The sequence below is a fragment of the Amblyomma maculatum genome, chromosome 1 (genome assembly GCF_055883805.1).
Source record: "Amblyomma maculatum isolate TAMU_Amacu chromosome 1, ASM5588380v1, whole genome shotgun sequence".
In the NCBI taxonomy this organism is placed as follows: Eukaryota; Metazoa; Arthropoda; class Arachnida; order Ixodida; family Ixodidae; genus Amblyomma; species Amblyomma maculatum.
In genome coordinates, this window is record NC_139344.1 from 335863825 (window position 1) to 335885845 (window position 22021).

The window sequence follows — 22021 nt, forward strand, 5'->3', positions numbered from 1 at the left end:
GTTTATCAATTAACGACGTTCGTGGAATCAGCGACCGCGTAAAGCAAAGAGAGCTAGAGCGAGATCTGGTGGCCTTATTAGCGGGGCAGCCCACGCGTGAGGAAAAGAACTCCCAAAACGGCAGCAAAAGCTAGAAAGCAGAGGCAGGGAGTGCAAGCAGTTAACCACGAAACCTCCCGGCCTATACTTTTACCGTTAATTCGCACTCGGCGGTTCCTGCGGTTCCCTGGTCGCTCGCTTAATCGCGTTAGCGAGGAGAGGCAGCATGGCACGGTCAAATAACACGGGAAGAAATCAGGCTGACATGAAAGAAAGCGGCAACTTGCAGAGCAAAAATAAGCACGGTTAATCTCATCGTTAGGCAAACCTATAACCAGCGCAAAGAGCGCTACGGAAAGAAAGGAGAAGCCGAAAAGAGACGTTTATTTCTTACGCTTTCTCTGTTAATATTCTTGCCGGTGGCCAACAGAATGACTCGAGCTGTTCGAGGATAAGCGGCGAAAGATAAAATTCGCTCGTGGCAAATACCAATTCAGGATGTCTTTTGGTTTGCTTTGGTACGGTATGGCTTATGGGCTGTAACGTCCCAATACGACTGAAGCTATGAGAGACGCCGTAGTGGAGGGCTCCGCATATTTCAACCGCCTAAGGTTCTTCAACGTGCACTGACATCGTACAGTACACGGACGCCTTGCTCTTCGCCTCCATCGAAAAGCGGTCGCCGCGGTCGGGATTCAATCTCGCATCCTTGGGCACAGCGTCTCGAGCGCACTATCCACTGTACCACCGTGGCGAGGCAGTAGCTGCCTTATGAGGAAAAGCAAGACACTAGAGCCAAAAGCGCAAAAAAAAAAGAAAAAAAGAAAAATGGGTGGACAAAGCGCGCTTCGAACTCGGTCCCTAGGCACATATCAATCACTAGTTCAGCACGCTAACCACTCGGCCACGCCGATTTTTTTTTTCTTTATTTCCTGACCGAGGACGTACAGAAAAAAGACACATGTGACATCAATAACATGACAAAATAAAAAATCAAGCATTGACTTAAAGCTTCAGCCTTCCTTAGCTAAAGTTGTCGGATTAAAAATCCCTCATATGTGACAACGCTTCAAAACTAACTAACCATTCTGGCTCTAGTTTTAAAGCTTTCTGTTCGTCCACATATGCCCGTATGCTCTCTCTAAAGAGCTGTCTCGCTGAACGTGCATCGACGTCACCGTGCTCTACAGCCATTCTGCTTTTCCATATGCTGTGGAGAGCCAGTAGCATCAAAAGATCCAACGGTGTATCATTGTTCGCTTCTACTGGCAAGAATCGGATACCATGTGGGTTTATGGGTAGTTCTTTTTTAAGCGTCCTCTGGAGCACGTCCCATAAAAATACGGCATCCCAGAATTCGAGAAACACGTGTTCAATCGTCTCCTCTTTCCTGCATATTATGCAGTGGACACCCCAGGGTACAAAAAGCCCTTTCTGTTCCTTCCATTTCTTTACCTCCAATGTTCCAGTGTGCAGCTTAAAAAAGAACGTTTTCACCCCTGCCGGCACCATCATCCTCTTCACTCTTTTAAGAACATTTTTGCCCCCGGTAGACGAGTACACAGCTCTGTACAACGGTTCTGGAAGCCCCACATCGCACAAGTCTTTATACAGTTTTTTCCGGTTTACACTCCACAAATAGACTAAAGTAAACCGCACCATCAAGAACCTGTACGCCAAGACCACTTCCCTTAGATACCCGTGGACACCTCCTGACATGCGGTCAGAAGAAACGACAATTCCCGGGAGAGCTTGACCCAGGCGCAACTGACAGGCCGTATACGAAGAAATGGATTTTTCACATTCCTCAAAAACATGAAACGATTGACTAACTGGCGCAGAAACAGATGTGCCAAACCAAGCACGCCGTCCTCCACCCGGCGGAAGAGATTTGTCCGACTTGTCCGTTCCCACGAAGACCCCACACAAAGACGGCAAAGATACGATGCATCTTTTGGACATTAGCTCTTGAGCAATATAAAACTTGAAGCACATACCAAACTTTTGTCACTAAAAACAAATTACAAATCGTGGCCTTAGCAAACACCGACCACTGCCATCCATTCCATTTGTCCACTCTATCTTTCAATTTACCGGCTTGGTTTTTCCAGTATGGGTCACTGTCCCGATACGATTCAGGAGGGGCACCAAGGTAGCTGACAGGGTTGGTAACAAATTTCATGTTAGAAAAAATGCCTGGGGTCGCTGGCCACCGTGCCAGAAGCCCGGGCACTTGCCCCAGTTAACAGCACTGCCGCTTACAGCGTAAAAATCTTTTACAGTTTTCACAACTTCTACGATGCTTTCGTAGTCTACACAAAACAACGCGACATCATCGGCATAAGCCAAAAGCTTCACTTCTGCTTCATGCAGCTTGAAGCCCCGCATTTTCTCATGCTTGATAATGCTTAAACATAAAGGTTCAAGATAGATGCAAAAGAGAAGAGGTGAAAGGGGGCAACCTTGACGAACTGAGCGTTGGACAGCAATACTGTCACCGACAGATTTGTTCACAATTAGCCTAGTTGTACAAGCACTGTAAGCCATAGCCACTCCTTCTCTGATGACGCATCCGACCTTGACATAGTCTAATATACACAAAAGCAAGTCGTGGGGCACTCTATCAAAAGCCTTTTCAAGATCTATTTGGAGCATTGCTACTCCAAGTCCACCAGCATCGCAACATTCAAGAATGGCCCTCGCGATGTGAATGTTCGTAAAAATGGGCCTGTCTTTAATACCGCATGTTTGGTGGTCTCCAACAATATCTTTAATAACTGTTTGCAGTCTTTTAGCTAGTATTTTCATAAAAATTTTATAGTCGACATTTGTTAAACTAATCGGCCGGTAAGAGGTAACACTGCGTAATTGACCTCGGTCCTCCGTTTTGGGAATACTGTGCTAATTCCCAAAACTCGGCCACGCCGAGAGCTGAAAATGTTAGAAACATTTCTGCATTTTATGTTATGACCCGCATTTATAAGGTTGGGACTTCATGTTTCGCAGTCTACAGGCCCCCATTGCTACCGCTCTAACAATTAGAACTTCTTGATCATTGGAGCTTGCTGTCTGCTCTCACGACTTGCAACCGATGTGCTGGGTGCCTATGCGCGCTATTTTGTGCACTGGAATCATTTTAACGTGTGGAGTTTGACATCGCTGGCAAATTTACCAACGCCGGCTCTTCGGTGGTGCTCTGCTACCGTGGGCGTAATTTTCGCCAAACACGGAGCTTTAGTACAAACTTCCAAGGAAAAAAAAAATGCGACTAAGCTTCAATACCGGCAAGCGCCGTAGCGATGACCCTATATTGCATGTAACTAAACCTTATTTGTATGTAAACATTGCGGGAAGCGTTGCGATGGCCAAGAGCTCGGCTGCTTCACACGCAGAGTAAGAAGGAGCGCAAAAGTTTGAGAAGCATGCCAAATATTATGCATTACAAGCGCTGTATGTTGTTGTTTTTTCTCTCATGGGCCCATCGACCGGTAAACTACTCTCTTCCTCGTTTTAGTTTTTCTTTCTGCTGTTTATACTGGGCTGTGGTGCAGGCTACGCTCGCCTGCGATTGAGCCCGCATTGAACATTTTGGCAGTAATCATTGTGTTAGAGTGCCCTTAAGATTAGCTGTGAAGTTGGTTATGCATGGTAGCCCACATTATTCAATTCCAGCTTTACTTGTGCGTTAATCGTCAGTGTGTCATGAGATAGAGGCGCGGCGGCCAAGGTCTCTCTCGAAACGCTCGAAACGACCTATCGAAACATGGAAACTCTAGAAAAAAAGATGCTGCCTTTGTTTTCTTACAATGCGCAACGACTTCGCAGCAAAAAGCGCTGGCTTGAACCATATTTTTCATATGCGCCCCGATGGTCGATTGCGAGTACGCTGTTGCCCTGTTGGCCCCTGAGGGATGCTACTCCGGCTGACGCCGCAGGCCGCACCGGCTATACTGGGGCACTGGGGCAATGGGACCAGTGCAGCCCCAGCGCACATACAGCGCTTCTCCCAGTGCATCGCGGATGCCAGTGACACACCCAGCGTCAAAAGGCTAATCCCAGCGTTTTTCCCCAATCGCACCAGTGCAGCCAGTGTCTTCCCGTTACTGCTCCAGTGAATATCGCAGACCTCCAGCGTGCCCAGCAGATCCAGTGCAAAACCAGCGCGAAAATCTTACTGGTTTCGCACTGGAGACGCTGGCTTTTGCAATGGGGCTACCTCTTCGGTTAATCTAGCTGGTGGTTTAACGTTTCCCTGAGAATGTCAAAGGTGGCGGCGCGGACGCGTTGTACAAACAACAAGACGTAGAAACGTCACTTACTGCCTCGTGACGTCAATTCCGATGCCGCGATGTCACTAACCGTCAGGTTATGTCACTCCATTCGAGTCAACGACAATCATCCGGTCTGGTAAAGTCACTTCTATGCAGCCAATGAGCGATTTTAATGACCGAAAACACAATCTTTCCCACGATGCTTCTTACACTATATCACTGAAAATAAAACCGCCCATAATCACAAAGCTTCTGTTCTAGCAGCTTCGGCTGAAAATTTACTCAGCCTTTTTCTTAACGCTCTGCTCGCTCATAACACGTACACCAAGAGAGCGGGCGTATTCCACGCTTGTCACTCGTCCTTGCAAAGGAAACTGCAGTTTCAGCATAAAAAGGGTACACATAAAGAAAAAGCAAATCGATGCAGGAATGAACATTAAATAAACGACCCGTGCCTGCGTTACAAGAAAAAAAGGAGGGGAGAAACACGAGCTGCTCGGGGAACTATGGGAGAGCGCCGAGAGTCATCACTGCGGTGAGCCCACCCACGAGAGGCGTGAAACAAGAACGCGGCGAGTGGACAGAAACACGCCTACATCAACACGTTCATTTTATTTTTATTTTTTTTAAGCGAGAAAAACTAAAGCTAGAAAGAAAGCTGCAAGTCCCGCGGGCGAATTATTGCTGCCATGAATACGCCGAGAACTACGCAAAACACGTCCGCACTCATTTTAGAGGGAAAGTAGAAACACGCCTTTCTACGAGAGCACCAGTGCTCGCAGAAAACGAAAGAGGGCTGTGCCGAAATAAGATCTCAGTGCGCGGGGAACGCACACAGCAGAGCCCCACGATAGCACCTGGGGGAGAGCACACACAACGGAAGAAACAAAAAAGCGCAAACAATGCTGGACAAGTAATGAGTCAAGGGGGAAAACCGTCCCGGTATGGCCCCCGAGGAAGGCTATAAAGGACGAGGAAACGGAAGCGAGAACAGGAAAAAGGGCAGAGATGACGGAAAAGTGCAAGAGAAGACATGCAGAACGACTGAGGCCTGGCTATAATTCAGCGGAAATGTTAGGTTGGTTACAGCGCGAACACGTTACCATCCAGCACGATTTTGGAGTGCCGACGAGAAAAACAAAATGCTACGGTAATTAAAGTGTCTATGCAAGGACGTGAAAACGACCGAAATATCACTCAGAATCACGCGGTGTGTCACGAGTGCTTATTTTGAGGCACTTACATAAACTGTCGTAACCTGCTGCTGTGACATGCGTATGCTTCTGCTTCGTAACTATAATCGCGGTTCCGCAGCAATTGTTGATTTTGGAACCCTCGTCTCTGCAGATTTTAGAATGTACGACTGGCGGCTGAAGACAGTAAGCTCCAGCTCAAAACTGTGCACAAGTACTTTGAGGGACAGCGGATAGATCGAAGCCGTACAGCCACCAGTAAAAAAAAAAAAAAAGAGAGAGAGAGAGAATGCGCAGAAAAGTTTACAGAAAGTAACGTGCCCCACATGCGCAGTAAGGAGTAGCCATATAGAAGCAGATTGCATGCACGGAGAGCAAGTTCCCAGAAATCCCTATACCAGGATGAGGTACCTGCACATGACAATAAGGTTGGTTGGAGAGGCGGGATCTCAGGCGTCGGATGTATAAGGGGCACATGATGATAACGAAAGCCTCATCGTGACAAAGTCGGGAGCTATGAGGATATTCTTTCCCCTGAGATGATGTATTTTAGTACTTTAGTGTAAGGCAATATGCCAGGACAGGTGATTGTTATTTCACGTTAGCAGCCTCCAACTTCGCTGTTACGTTACGTCGATAATATGTAGTGCGCCCATTAAGCACTAGCCAAATGTTTTTGTTACTGGTTTTGTAACGCGCTACTATAACTGCTCCAATGCAGGAATAATGACTATGGAGTGGAAGCTCCCAGGGCACATACGTAATTCTCAGCAAAGTAGCTAGGCGACCGAAAAAGGAAATTGTTACCTTACTGCGCATAATGCGAAAACAAGTTATTGGCGGCAGCAGCTTTTCCGAATGTGAATTGAAGGAGAAGCCCAACGACAAAGGTTGCGAAGCAGACAAAAACAAAGAAGAAACAGCTTCCCTACCAGGAACAGTGCAGCTAATGAAAAAAAGAAAACAAGAACAAAAATGGGGAGAGCAGCTAAAGTGGCAGAGAAGCGGGTCAGAACGACTGGTGTCGAAGAGTTGCGCGGATGAAAACGCGTAAATAATTCTAAACCGCGCATATATACCGCGCAACGAGCGAAAAACTAAAAACGGGTGACTAAAGAAAAAACAGGGTAAGCTATAAGCAATCGAGCGAGATCAGTGCCACGCAAATCCAGCAGCCGTACGAAAGGGAAGATCCGATACAGACGCGCAGGCAAAGTATCCACATAGTCAAAGGCGGCACAGCGCTGGGCGGCCTCATGGCAGGGGTGAAAATGACGACGCTCCGGAGAGGCAAGCCCCGCCGTTGATCGGAGGATGACACAAAAGAAGGCTCCAGTGGGCGGCACGTACAGAGCGCACACACGATCTACGAGTAAATAACAAGAGGAGCGGCAAAGAAACGACGCTCGACGGCGGAGAAAGGGCCCCAGCGGAGAGCAAGAGAGACGACAGCCACCACGGCGCTTGCCTTGCCTGCGTGGAACAGATGGAAGCCGGGAAGGAAGCGCGCCAGAAAAGACGGAATGAACGACGCACCAGCTGCGCCTGCAACTCAGTGGAGAAGGGAAGAGGGGGTGGTTGAGAAAGGGAGATTGGGTTTTGGTCTCAGGCATTCTCCCAGTGGCCCGTTATCCAGTTATGTATAGACACAAACCAGCCCCCCCCCCCCCTCCCCCTCATTCTCCCGCCTTCCTTTTGCACCCTTTCACCCCAGACAGCCAACGTTACAGTGCGCTAGGATGTCCGCGACGGCAGATCGGATCTCTCCTCAGAGCAGTCGTCGCTTCTTGTTCGGCACGCATAACGTAGCTCATTCATAATGAAGCGAGCGCATTGCTGAGGCGGTCTCTGTCTATTCCCCAATGCATTGCGCGCCCGCTCAGTGGCATCTGCGTTTGCCACTGCCAGGGCCGGTCAGCGAACAACGAGGCGACGACCGAGCACGCAAAGCCGGGGCAGCCTCCTATAGTGCACAAGCAGGTGCGTGTATCAACGCATCTTTTCCATCACCTGCGCCCAGGTTGTAGTTTACTACTCTCTTTCTCGGGTTTTCGATCTAAACGGCGCTGCACGCATGAAAGCGGAAGTAGATGCCAGCGGGTACTAACTACTCCACCCATCGCGAATACGCAAACTTGACCAAGAGGTCAATGGCGGTACAAATTATAAGACGCCAGAGCGACCAACTTCCTCAGTCGAAATTAGCCCACCCGGGTGGTTAGGGCGGTCAACTCCCGAACCCAAGACGTGGGATCGAATCCCGGCCGCCGCAGTCGCTTTTCGATGAGGCGAGAATCAGGGCGCACGCCTGCTGCGCGATGTCAGTGTACGTACGTAAAAGAACAACAAGGATCGGTGGCTACTCCCGGCCTTATAAAGCTAAGAACACGGCTTTTCGATGGAAGAGCGGCCGGGCTAGAAATCAGGGGACCCCGTCGTCGTTTGCCACCGGCGTTTGTACCTGTTGTGCATGCCGTCATTGCACCCACCGTCGCTTGGCCGACAGCTGTTGCGACGCGCGTCTCTCTCTTCTCTGTCCGCATGAGGCAGCGGTGGTGGCTCAGCTACACAGCCAATTAGCAGGCATGTGCACCTCCTTTTCCTTCTTCCTACAGCGGCCTTTTTAAGAACCCCAGGTGGTCGAAATTTCCGGAGCCCTCCACTACGTCGTCTCTCATAGCCTGAGCCGCTTTGGGACGTTAAACAACAGATTCGAGTAACTTCCGCCAAAAGCCTTTGGAGCACAGTGGACGCTAACCTCAAAGATAAGCGGTTCCGCTAACAACGAGCAAATGCACAGTCGGTGAGCCGTTCTTGGGAAGGCGCAATTAGTCAGTGCTTCAACGCATATCACAGGTTGGAGACGACTGGACTGTTTGCCAAAAATGGCTCAATATTCAATCGGAAAATGCTGAAACACCTCTATGCCTTCTCTTTCCAACAAGCTCGTCCGACTCCCGACGGGTAAACAGCAGCACAGATCTGCACACTAGTATAACGTGCGCGAGCAGCATCTCAAATATATGTGAAAATGAAAAAAAAAAAAGAAAAAAAAAGGAGCGGCAAGTGAATAGAAAAGTATTGTTAGGTGTCTTCCAAAGTCAGCGTTTCCACTAACGCAGGGAACGTGGCGCTCGCATTTATGCCACCACTCCCCCCTCCCCCCTCTCTCTCCAAGACATACACACACGCACACACATCGAAACTCCACCTTCATCTCTTATCGACCAATACAAGATACCCGCTGCCTTTTTGCTCATTTCTTCGAAACCAAACTGAATATTCTTCCTCAGCAATAGTAAATCGAAAACCAACAGCCACAAAATGATGATGGGTAAGGATAAAATGCTAACAATGCCGCTAGCTCGTGGAAAAAGAAAACGAAGAGAGCTGCAGTTCAGAAGAAAAACAGAAGCCAAACCTCCGCTGCCGGAGAGAAAGCACACAGGCAGTTTTAAATCCATCTGCGGCTCTTCAACGCTGCCATAACGTCTCTTTGCCAGGGGCGCGCCGAAGTGGGGCAGAAAAACTTCGCTCGCTTTCTTTCTTTTTTTCTCAAACTCCTGCCTCTTTGTGTTGAGACTGCTGCTGGGAGAAGGACGAGAAGAAGAAGAAACGGCTGCTCGCTCCTTGTGCATAGGCACGCGCGGCGCAGCCAAACGCGCGAGAGCCGCGGCCTGACGACAGACAAGAGAGGAGAACTTTTCAATTTCAGAGCCAAAGCCGCGAAAAGGAACAGTACTCAAGAAACGCACCGCCGTCAAGAGCTCGCTTTAACAAAGCTGGCAGCGAAGAAACACAAGACAAGGCAAAATAAGCCAAACTGGAGAACGGTGGAAAAATAACGCAGACATGCACCTGCGTTTCGTGCGCGAAAGACTGGCAAGAAAGAGGCATTTTCGGCGAAATGAAACAAAGCAAAATAAACACGGTGATCGAACATAATATATATATGGGGATCCATCAGAAAGAAACCGAAGAGAACTGGGGAACAGAAGAGGCACCCTCTTGGCGCCCTTTCTACCAGAGTTTCATGCCAGAAAAAGAAAAACAATAAAAACACCGAAGGAGGGAAACTTGAAAAGGACAAGGCTCTCAGCTTTGCAGGACAGCCAGGAACACGAGTGAGAAAAAAAAATGACAAAAAGACGGGCTTCGTAAATCTGACACAAGAACTAAACGATGTCAGAACAAAAAGCAGCAGCGAAAAAAAAAAAAAACACAACAAAAAATAGTGAACGATGAGACAGAAAAGTGCCAAAGAATGAAAAAGGAGAAAGAAACCGGCAGGAGGAGACGACGGCAGCGGCGGCAAGGCGTTCGCGTCTTGCGTTTTCTGGTGCACCGATACGTAACGTTTCCACCTGCTGCGCGCTCAACCCCTCCCTCCCTTTTCCTGCCAAGGCCCTTCCTTCTGAGCTTCCGCTACTCCTTTCACTACGCTGCCTTTTTCATCGAGGTTTCGCTCCCCTTTTATTTCACTTCCTCTTCTACGTCCCTGAAGTGGAAACGTGCTTTCCCTTCTTCCCTCCAACTTCTCCCCCACTCGGTCGCTCTTATTTCCTGCGTGGTTGGCCAGGCATTGAAAAGCCACTTTCCACTGTCTTACAGAGAAAGCGAAACGCTTCCGAGATGTATTCTACCCAGTGGGGAAAAGGGATACGCAGGAAAAATAGTAGGGAAGTTTCTTTTTGGCAGCACGCTCCCCGAAGCCGCGTATTTCGGGCTTTTCATTTTTTTTCTTTGCGTCTGCATTATTCTTTTTTTTTCTCTCTCCCTTTTTTTTTTCCTCCCTACACCCGTCTCTACGTTTCCCTCGGCCCCTCTCCAAGAGGGACGATGATCCAGTTTCGGGTTTCAGCAGGCGCCGGCAGTGGCAGCGCGGGGGAAGCTTCGTCGGACACGCAGCGTTGAAAACGGGGGCGCCGGGATTTCACCCGCGAGAGGCCTGCGGCGCGCCGTGCGCTTGATAATATACGGGCGCCAAATCACACCTCTCCGAGAACCCGGGGCCGGCTGCGTCGAACGCCGCGCAGCTTCCTTCCCGTGGCCGAGCGGTCGTCAAGGATCGCCGCCCGCGCCGGTGAACTTGTAGGCTATAGGAAACGCGACTTCGTAAAAAAGGAAAACAAAACAAGAACCCCAAATACGACAAAGGCGGAGGTCATGATGAAGTTGCACGAACTCAAGATGACCCCATCACAACGATTCAACCGCGAATAATCTTTCGACACTTGAGAAAAAAAAAATTGAAATTTAGAAAGAAAAAAAGAAACTTCGAAGTTGGTATTTCAGCACATCGACGCTAGCAGACTCTGATTAAACAAAACTATAGAGCGCTATATTCAGAAAGGTTGTGGAAAAAAGATGAATCACATTAAAAGCGGTGTCGCTGATCACAGACAAGGACGATGAGGGATGCACTCAAGGCCCGCAATAGCTATGATACGGGCTGAATGAAAAATGCAAGGCCGTAGCTGCGGATAGTTTGCACAACACCACAACGGGAATTTAAGAGGCTGTCTAATGCAACAGGGGCGGAACGCCGGTTCGGACACAGCTGTTATTTCATTCTGCATGCGCTGGAAGAAAGTCTGTGCTTGAAAACGACACGCAGACGCGCAAAACATGACTTTTCGAGGAGCACAGCCTAATCTGATGAGTCATTCATAACGCAGGGTTTCAAGACTATTTATAAAAAGTAAGGTTGTAGGTCACAAACCTACGCAGAGGATGCCAAATCGTCACCAAGTTATATAAATTCCCACGTGAGGCACAAATAAAAATAAACTGAGTCTACTAGGGCACTACAAACACCACTTGGACTTAGGCACAGCAGTGGAAAAAAAAAAAAAAAAACGCATTTTTTTTAAGCGATAGTGTTTACAGCTATTTTGGTCGAAAAGACGCAGCCGTCACTGCAACCCAGAATTGACAAAAACGTGCCGGAAAAATGCGCACGCGATTACGTATGTAAATTGTAATAACCGTTCTTGACCAAAGAAGCGGTGTCAAAGGTGTTATCGCCCCTGCTTAAGCATCCTCCCCCCCCCCCCCCATTTTTTTGTTCTTGTTGTTGTTCGTTTTATAAAAGTCTCACCGACCTTGCGTCACTAACCGCTCTGCTCGACTACCTCCGCAATCAATGGCCATTTCAGGCACGTAGGCTGCGCGCTTCACTCAGAGTCATTAAAACATCTCAACGCTCGTCCGAGAACTACGACACCGCGACATCACGCGGCCGTGATCTGGCGCTAACGAACGCTGTATCGGGACAACCGCCAACACGCACTACGCCACGCGCGAAAATAATTAGGGAAGTCTCCGAGGTAACTTCGCCCGCTTGCCCGTTTTCTTCATCCTTTCGCGTCCAGGTGCGAGGCCGGCCCCGACTCCAGCCGGGAGCTGTCCATGCTTGAGTTACGGCAAGAAATAGTGGAGGAGGAGGGTGAAGAGCCAAGCAGCGCGAAGAAGTCGATAACGAAAGAGAGAATGATAAAAGAAAAGAAAAAAAGAAAGAGAAGGAAGAAGATGCCGAGGTGCCCGGACCAGGCACCATAGCTGGGCCGCCCCTTTTTGCAGCTCTTCATAACTCCGCAGTTACCCAGCGCTAACGACGCGTGCCTCGGCGCCATTTTCTTTACGACCGGCCAAGGCTTCCGTTAATTGCGTCGACGAGGCGGCAGCTCTCCCGGAGTTCAGGTACGGTGAGAGCAAAAAGAAGAGGGGGAGAAAAGAACCCGGGTGGGCCAACATAAACAGCACGCGAACGCTCACAAAACAAAACAACAAAACAAAAGCCCCCCAAAGATGCTACATCAAAGGAAAACACACAGCAAGCGCGTATAACATATGGAAGCACCTCGACCGACAATTCGATAGCGCTCGCCGAGAGAGCGGGCAGGGGAATAAGGTAGCGAACGGGGAGAGGGGAGGAGAGTGGGGGAAAGGTAGGAGCGCACGAGACACCAGCAAAAGAAACCAAGAGAGGGCCTTGTGCTGTCGACGCAAGAAAGCTTGCAACCGAAGTACCAGCGCAGTTACCGAAGGAAAGAAGCCGAAGCAGGGATGCAAAGAACAAAAGGGCAACAAGGACACCTCGGGCCAAGGAACGTGTCTTCGCTTTCATCGTCAATGCACTGAAGGAGAGCCGCACAACGAGGAACCTTGTGCCCCGTTCCACAAGATGTTTAACGCGATAGCGTTGAAGGGCGAGGTACGTAGAAAATCCGACGTCGCCGTCCGCGTGTTGTGAACGATAACTCTCGGGGATGGCGCTCACTGTTGGTAGCTGGCAGCTCGCATGGCCCGGCATTAATTATTCGGTAGTTTGTACGACTTCACGAGACATATCAGAAACAAGGTGGGAGGAGCAGCAAACTCCGGTTGCTCATTTAAGGTGGGAAGGTGGAATACGAAGCAACCTTCCAGTGCCCATGGATGCCGAGTAAGGCACGCTATACTTCTACGGCTATCAGTCCCGCTACTTCGACTTCTATGACCACAAAGCACTGGCCAGTAACGGCCACTGCTTTGCTGAAGCTAGCCATGACCGTACCAAGGAACTGCCAATTTTGAATGGAACGAAGTGTAAGCCAGCGCCTTTCGCTATGATAAAAGCTAGCGCCTATTTTTCGCTAGCTTCGGTCAATGCGAGCGGTAGTAATTTTTCACGAAAACACGAGAATTAATTTTCTCACTGCTTCGCTAGGTAGCGCCGATTGCAAGACTCGCGTGCATTAAATGTGCACTGCCTCAAAGTTTACTGGTGCAACGAGGTATAGAGGGGGACAGAAGAAGAGCACGCGTGAAGTGACCAAACTCGGAGCAAGATTAGGTTTGCGTAGGGCATTCTACACTGAGCAAAATAATGTCAGAAAGAAAGCGGATGAAGGTCGTGGGGTGCACGGGCAGACGCAAGAAACCGTAGAGCACCGTCCAGAAAACATCCGAGGAGGTCAGTTGCCCGCAGAAACCGCAGGAGAGCCCTCATAACTTGCTGAGCGGTAGCCGTAATACCGAAAGAGAATGATTTGCTCAGGTGTTGGCAAGTCGTTCAGATGTGCAAGTGTTGTGGAGACCAGCCGCTTATCCGAGCGCACAACGACGTCTTCAGGCTCTTCGCAAAAGCACGCGTCGCTGACAGGAAAGTTGGTCGTTCCGATGCGGAAGGAATAAACTCTCCCGAAAGCCAAATACGAAAATACAAACACAAAGAACAAAGGGCCCTAAGATAAAAAACAAAAAAGCAAAAAACAAAACAATGAAGATACTGACTTTGCGGCTTCTGCTATCGCTGCACATATATTACAAGATGTCACTATTATCGCAAAACTGGGCGGATAAAAATCCCGGGTAAACTGAATAGGCGAAATGGGGAACAGAGATGGTTTGGTTTGGTTTGTGGGGTTTAACGTCCCAAAGCGACTTAGGCTATGAGAGACGCCGTAGTGGAGGACTCCGGAAATTTCGGCCACCTGGGGTTTTTTAAGGTGCACTGACATCGTACAGGAAAAGTAGTTGAGCGCTATAACCACTGCGCCACCCCGGCGGTGTGGGCAACAGAGCTGACTGAGAAGCAGGGTGTATAGTTGTTTGGGAGACTTGGTTGCTCTTGAAGAAAACTGTAGCACTTAAAATACAAGGACGGAGGAGCCGCAGGGAACAACGCCGTGTTTCGAAAGCTATACGAGTTTCGTCAAGAATTAAGGACTGCTAGGTGGATAACTGCGCCTTGTGCATACGATTCCTTCGAAATTTAACCACGTAGAGATCTCTTTAGGCGCCCTTTGCTCAGAAAACCGTTGCAACACAGCTTCCCTCGACACCCAGGTCACGAATCGCCTGACCAATCAGAGGCAAATTCTCTACACTCCCGGAGCCCTCCACTACGGCATCTCTCATAACCTGAATTGCTTTGCGACGTTAAACCACCAAAACCAAATCAAACATATAGCGGCGGCCAGCTCTCCTCAGACCAAAAAAATGCACGAGACGCGTGAAGGGCGAATTGCAGCTCCCAAACGCAATCAGATCTGTTTAAACAGTGCGAAAGTACGAGTACCCAAAAGTACCGGACTATCACCCTCTCTCCGTGCACGAATGACGTCTGCGCAGAGACTGAGACCATTTCGTAGCCGACTATACAACCTAGATACGGCAGTCGAAAGTGGCCTTCACATCAACCACCTTCTGTTCTTTTTCTCTTCTTTCTTTCTTTAATGAAGCCCTACTTGGAATGAGACGAAACGTTCAGAAAAAGCACGAAACGCCGAGAGAGAGAGAGAGAGAGAGAGAGAGAGAGAGAGAGAGAGAGAGAGAGCTCGAAAAAGCTTTATCTCTCTTAGTTAAACACAACTTCTTAATATTACTATAGGATTCTTCTCCTTGGCCTCGTAAGAAGGACAAGATTCCTTGACTCTCGGCGAGCTCCGTAGCTCACCCAACGGTCCACAGTTATACAAGCTGTTGCATCTAAAAGGTATGGGAGCGCGTGGCAGCGGCCACACGCTCCCAGTTTCCCTCTAAGTGTGAAACAGCCTGTACAGCGAGGTCCGAACTGGACACCAAAGCGTCGCTTAGTTGGAGTTTCGCCCTAGGCTTTAACTAAGGGCAGTCGTTCAGCATGTGTGTAGGATCTACTTCTGCAGCACTGCAATTTTTCTGTTACGGCCAACGAACGCGAAAGGTCGCCAGTCGCAACGTTCAAGGCACCCCCGCCGCCGAACTGTTTGACGTTCTCGTCGGAGCAATTTTCGCGTCCAAGATTTTTAACGACCGTTTACACGAGAGACAACTAGCGACAAAGCAGGGAGTATAATACAGCCACACCTGCCCATGGTGACGTCATCTACGGATCCCCGGAGAACCCGCTGTGCCGGAACTCTGGCCAGCCTATTAACCGGGCGAAGCAAGCACAGCAAGTAAGCTAAACAGAGCCGCGAGCTCAACTATCGCAGGAAACCGGTATGTGTGCTCCACGCTTGCGGGGTTTCGCTTGCTCGACGTATACGAAAAGCGAAGAGGATGAGGCAGAAACGGCCATAAAGCGCTCGTTCTCCGCGGAGAAGGGACGTATAGGACGGTCAAGTATAGCAGGGAGACGGGGCCGGCTATCGGTGGCTCCATAATCGCCGGGGATCAAGGCGGGGAAACCCGAAGGATTAGGCCGCGCCATCTCGAGTCGTTAGGCGCCTCCATCACGTTCTTACGAGTCTCGCGCCGCAAAGCAAACAAAGCATCGGTCGGCACAAACAAACGGCGCCAGTTAGGAAAATACTAATAAAAAGGATGAACCTGCAAGGATCACTTCCCAGCACTAACAGCTGGCCAAACGTCACGTACCTCCTTGGCGATGCAAGGAAAGCCAGAAACAGTCTGCACTGCGGTGTCTAGAATGATTTTATATAACTTAAAATTACGTAACAGCTTCGATTTTCTGGTATGATGTGGTCTTGTTGTCCATCAGGGATATAGGACGTAGGATATGTGCAGGTGTGGAATTTGACAAACTGAAGAAAACGTCAAAGTCAATTACTGACGTACGACATAAAGCTTCACACCAGCGTGCTAGTCCCGAGCGGCAGGGTTGTCCAATAAGGTATAAAAAAGATGACGAAGAGACTCCGGTCAGTGGTGAAAAAAGAAAAAAGAAAAAAAAAGCTTATGCGTTGCACACTGACAAGTATGAAGAGTAAATGTCAAACGGGCACGGACGACAGACTTTCGGTCCCTGCGGTTGTGCGAACGCGTCTGCGTCCTGCGCGCAAAAGTGAAGAGACGGCGTTCAGAAGCGGAAGTGAAGAAGGACACGTTTGGAACGTAGATACGAACGCACAGTACTCGTTGCACCTGCCTTGTTTGTGTTATAGAGCACGCAGGAACACATCCATGGTCCTGGATGTCACGAACCCCACCCAAACACGCGCGTTTCCAGCCGATATAAAGGGGGAAAAAATGGAGAGAAATATCTTCTGCTAGCATCAAAATTTTCACACATATAGCTTTACCAGCGTATTTTGATTAAAAATCTAAATGTGCTCTGCGTTCCAACCCACACATCAGGCCGCCCGGTAGAATTTCCTTCGCTAGTGAATTACGATACGTTAAAGCAGCTAAAGCGCCGGGCCAAAGGGGGACAATTTACGAGGTGACATTTTGAAAAAGAAAGAAAAAAATTAAAACGGGGAAGTGTGTGTTTTTCCGCTCCTCGACGCGTGCCGACTCAGCAAAAGAGGCACACGAACTTGGGGCACGAAAAGGGGCTGCAATACAGCAGTCCGGAGGAATAAACGAAGAAAATAAAAATCCACGCATCTCAGCAAGCGTGTCCAAGCGCGCCCAAATTCCACTGATCGCGACCACACACTCGAACGAACAAAACAAATAAACAAACAACGGCCGCGGCAGCCTTAATAGGCCAATTTATCTTGGTCAAAACACCTCCTCTCTTTTCTTTCTCTCGCTGCTTCTAACGGTAGCGCCTCCTGGACTCTCGCTGCGGGCCATCCAAGATGTCAATCCCGGCGGCAATTACGACGACGACGCCAATTTAAGGCGGCACTGTTATTTTTTTCTCATTTGTTATGCCCCCGGTGTCACAAACTCACTCCCGCCCATCCCTCTTTATTCCGAGATAAGAGTCTCACATAAACAAAGCGATTTAGAAGTAGGGCCCGTTTACCGCTTTTTTTTTTTTTTTCTTCGGCCAGTTACACGCTATTATTCTGCTGCTCCTACTGAAATAACCGACGGGGAGGCGTAGCGGTTGTTTTTACAAAATGAGCCATACGCAATAAATTCGAAGAAAAAAAATCAATACAAAAGCCCGATAAAAGAAAACTGGACAGCGGAAATGAAAGACAAGGACAACCGTTGGAGTCTTTGTCATTGCACACACAGAGGGGACAGGCCGAATTACAACTCGCTTTGGCCTACGGTCTCCCAACAAATGGGCAAGCTCGGAAAGGAAAATGGAATCGGCGTTTCAGCAGCAAATTCCCGTTCGTGAAATAATGTTCTCTGTCTCCATTTCTTTTCTCTTTCTCTTTTTCGTGTTACCCCACAAAAATCCGCAATCAAAACCTCGTTCGTTTCAGTGCCTCTCGACGAACCAGCAGCAAGTGCGCGATTTCTCGGAAGCATTCTCAGAGCGTGACTCGCCGTGGTATAGGGGCAGATTTCAATGGCCGTTTCCAATAGGCATCACTATACGACTGTGAGGCCGCCTGCGCTTTGCGCGCCGCTTCTCAATACTCCGTTTCATACATCAAGTACAACACTACCAAAGCTAGAGCTCTTGTTTGCGCTCCCCGCATCCGCGATGAAAAATAGTGCCATACTCTTGACGATAGAAAATAATAGTTTGCTTTGTCTGCAAGCTTAATTCATCTCACATTTGCCATCAACTTCATAAAAAGCACCTTTTTTAGGGAGAAAGGTTCGAATTCGGTGAATTTGTAAGTTTTGTTTGTCGTTTTCGTTCGTGTCGCGTTTTCGCTGCCCCCCCCCCCCCCCCCCCCAACCCTGCCAGCTGTGCCCTCCACCTCGACTGCCTCTTCGGAGCGGTTTTTTTTTTTTTTTTTTTTTTTTATAAGGTCAGCACTGCGAAGATGTCCAGGCACGCGAAGCAAGTTATTGCAAACGTGTATGCTCGGAATAGAGCCCGTTTCCGCAGAAACCACTCGGCCCCAAAACAAGCGCGTAGTGATACGCCTCCCCTTTTTTCTTTGCGGACTACTTGTGTAGCTTCCGCTGCGTTGCACCTGATGTATGAAACGGAGTATAGAGCCAGAGTACGGCCACTCTTCACTCCGATGAAGCCTGCACAATCTTGGCGTTTTCAGACTAGCGCAGCAAAGACTTCAATTGTGCCAGTGCGATACTGTTACGGCGCACATAAGACATCGGAGACGATATGTCATTTCTTTATTTTAATAGCGCAACCGAATATCGCCGGACCCAAGAATATTTTCGCAATTTTATCTTTCCTTCAATCCATCCGTGACTGCTGCTCCCCGTTCGCGTGGCTAGATGGCTGGCTTGCACGCTACATTGGTCGGGCGCTGAAAGAGTAAACGTTCTGGCCTTGCAAATGAACATCTACATCACACGCATTGAAGCATAGCTGAACGCTCAATCAGGTCCGATCTCCATTTACAGGGGAACGGCGCAAAAGGGGGAAAAAATAGAGGTAAAACGGCGACCGCAAAAACGACAGCAAGCTCTACAGTTCATTCAACATTCCGGAGGTCGGATCTGAGTGTAAAAGAGGAAGCAAAAAAAAAAAAAAAATATTGAGAATGAAAGCTCACCCCTTGAACGCAGGTCCTTGTCAGCCATGTCTTCCGACTTGGCCGTCTGGTAGTCTACGGCAGTCTGAAGCTTCTTCAGCGACGCGCCTTGTTGCTCATGTTCCAGGAGATATTTCTGTCCGGACAAGAGATGAAAAAATTGCCGCAAAAGGTAAGGAAAGCGGTAGGGCTTGTCAAAAAAGAAAAAAAAAGTAAACCATGAACTGCATGCATCCATGAACTACATGCAACGCGGTTAGTGGCATGCATGCGATATGCAAAGCTTACGGGCTGCATACCCTGTGCTTGCAGGGTACTAGTTGGAGCCAGTTATTAGGCCCCCTCACTCGATTTCCCCAATAAAAGAATCGAGGTAGTCCGCTTTGCTTCGTACACACATCTTATTCTGCCACGGCTAGTTTCAATGCAAGTCGAACGTCTAACTAATAAAATGGCAACAATCACTGTAACCAATGGTTACGCACCTAAGAAGGTGTTTTTGCGTTAATTGTAGCAACTAATGTAGCAAGTAATGCATCAACTTAAGCTGTAGAAAGCAACGCTAGTGGCCACTGAGAAAACAGGCTAAGGAGGGAAGCCGTAGTTTAGGGTTGTGAAATTTCGAACAACCGGATTTTAACGTGCACTAGCTAACAGCGCACGCACGCACGCACGCACGCACGCACGCACGCACACACACACACACACACACACACACACACACACACACACACACACACACACACACACACACACACACACACACACACACACACACACACACACACACACACACACACACACACACACAACTTTCACCAGGAATTTCTCAACATATCTAATTTGGCTCTGTACTCTTGTCTTATTTGCTTAGCTTTAGCTTCGTTGGTTGATTTTTAGTCAGCAGCCCCCAAGTTAGTCATCTGGCACAGTGGCAGAGTTGGAGAATAGAGAATCGGCGCAAACGAAAGGCCCCTCAAACTTCCCATATCTCTGTTAGTAGCAATGCCACAAGCATAACGATAGAAAGCATATCGGACATACGCAGAAAAAAAAGACAGCGACGCAAGGCAATGTTCTCAGTGGGAAAAGGGGGCACATGAAGCAGAGCGACAAGGAAACCTATGGAAGCACAGTAGTAACCTCGAGTTTTAACAACAAAACTCCCAAGACAAAAGGCGTGGTTAAAAGCTTAACAAGCTCGTTCCCTGTGAATACAAGGAATACAAGGCGAGGCGAGACAACACAAAGACAACCCAGCATTCGACTAACCTGCAAAGCCTCGGGTCTGGCGTTTAGCTTGAAACTTTGCAGGTTAGGTGGGTGGCAGGTTCGCTGTGTGTTGCCTCGACTAGCCTAGCCTAGACAGCTCTGCAGACAAAAACACTCGCCATCTCGAAACATTCGTGCGGCAGGTGCAAAGACAGATATATGTCCCCCAAATCTATCCTGCTGCAGAGCATTCTGCTTATCATATAGTGCCCTTGAAGAAAATCACCGTCAAAAACACATTGATGTCAATTTCATCATGATCAATATATGAAATAATAAAATTAAAAGCTGGACTGAATAACGCTGCGCCGCATAATAAAATTATATGTTATAGGACACAGTGAAGGTTAAACAGTCACTTGCGTTTTCTCACGAAATCGCAAAAAAAAATTGCGAATTTATTCTATTATAAGCTATCATCAACGCTGCGAACAAGCAGAAAACGTCTTCATGGGCACCGAGAAGGTTTTGGATGTTGCATGAGATGAAACGTAACGAAATTCTGTAAACAATGTATCGAATTTAGGACGCCTACTCCTTAAGAGGAACGCCTAAGCAATTCCATAGAATAAAATCATGCGCTCGGTTGTATATTTATTTTTTATATTTTTATTCTATATAATACAACACTTTTTAGAGTCTGATACTGATGAAGAACTGAGTATTGTTTTAGGCGGTGAAATGCGAATAAGCTGATGTTTCCTACATTCGAATTAGAAATGTCCACTTTTTATATTTTTGAATTTTGGCAAATTATGAAGAAATATGGAGAATGAACACACAGCTCCAGAGCTGCAACTTTTTGTCGTTATAAAAGAATGTCTGCGTAATACCAAGAAAACGTTTTAGTGCCAACACCTTTTTGGATGATGCCAGAATGTATAACTCAATTTTGGTGATTTTTCAGTACAAGCTCTAGGTTCTATTAATAATATTTATAACTTTAAACAATATAATGCAACATCTTTTTAGTCCCTAATGGTCCGGAGGTACTGAGGGTTTTTCAGAAAGATCAAAGATGGTGTTTCTTTTTCTTTTTTTTTTTTCTTAATTGCAATCAAAGTTGTCCCTTTTTTGCTGTTTTCGAAATTTGGCGAATTTTATGCGTTGTGGAGAAAACACCTAACAGTACAGAGCCTCAAATTTTATCTGAAATTAAGATAATGTCATCAATACTCAAGACAAAAAGTTTTAGCAACAGCAACGTAATTCTTCATACCATAATATAGGATTGAAAATCGACTTTTTCGCAGCGCGCTGCTCCTGAAGCAAAGTTTGCGATTTTTTAGTAAAACAAGTGCGACGAGAAAATATATTTTTAATAATTCTTCTTAAACCAAATATTGCGTAGATTTATTTACTAAAAAATAATGAACAAGAAAAGTTTAGTGTGCAAGCAGCAGGGCTCCAAGCTTGCAACTTTCTGAGATGGCGAAAACGGCGTTTTCCACCTCTAGTGATTCAGTAATTTTTACCGAGAAAGCTACTGTATATTTTGCAAACTAAGGTTCATTCCATCACATATAAGAATTACATTGAAAACGAAAAATGGTCATAGGACCTCGATTATTTTCCTTATATTCACACACCTATATATATGCACACACGCATACATTGGAGGTAAATGGGGAAAATTAATACTACATTTGCTTTCCGGCGGGCAGGTAATTGATTTTATTTGATTATAAAAAAGAAGAATATGCATATATGCATACTAGCCATTTCGCATGTTGTTCGATAGCCGCGAGCACAGGTTGCGCGCAAATCCACACCCAACAGTGATCGTCACTCCAACGAGAGTGTGTCACGTGACCTCTCTCCCCCGTCTCTAAAGGAGCAGCAGCAGAGAAGATCGGGTAGCACATGAGCCACGCAACGACGCGATATGATGGATGTCGCTTTGCGCAGATAGCAGGCGCAGCATTTTCGAATTGCGCGAGAGAGGGCGTGACTT

The 22021-nt window shown here is 47.8% G+C and overlaps 1 protein-coding gene across 6 annotated transcripts in view; it reads right to left on the reverse strand.

The window, feature by feature from the left end:
- Positions 1–22021, reverse strand: part of Dys (Dystrophin) — a 517227-nt gene that overhangs the window by 126876 nt on the left and 368330 nt on the right. For all 6 annotated transcript variants that reach the window (XM_084587908.1, XM_084587892.1, XM_084587901.1 and 3 more), the window contains one exon: positions 18817–18931. In XM_084587908.1, coding sequence (XP_084444034.1) covers positions 18817–18931 — 115 coding nt within the window. The remainder of the gene's footprint in view (positions 1–18816; positions 18932–22021) is intronic.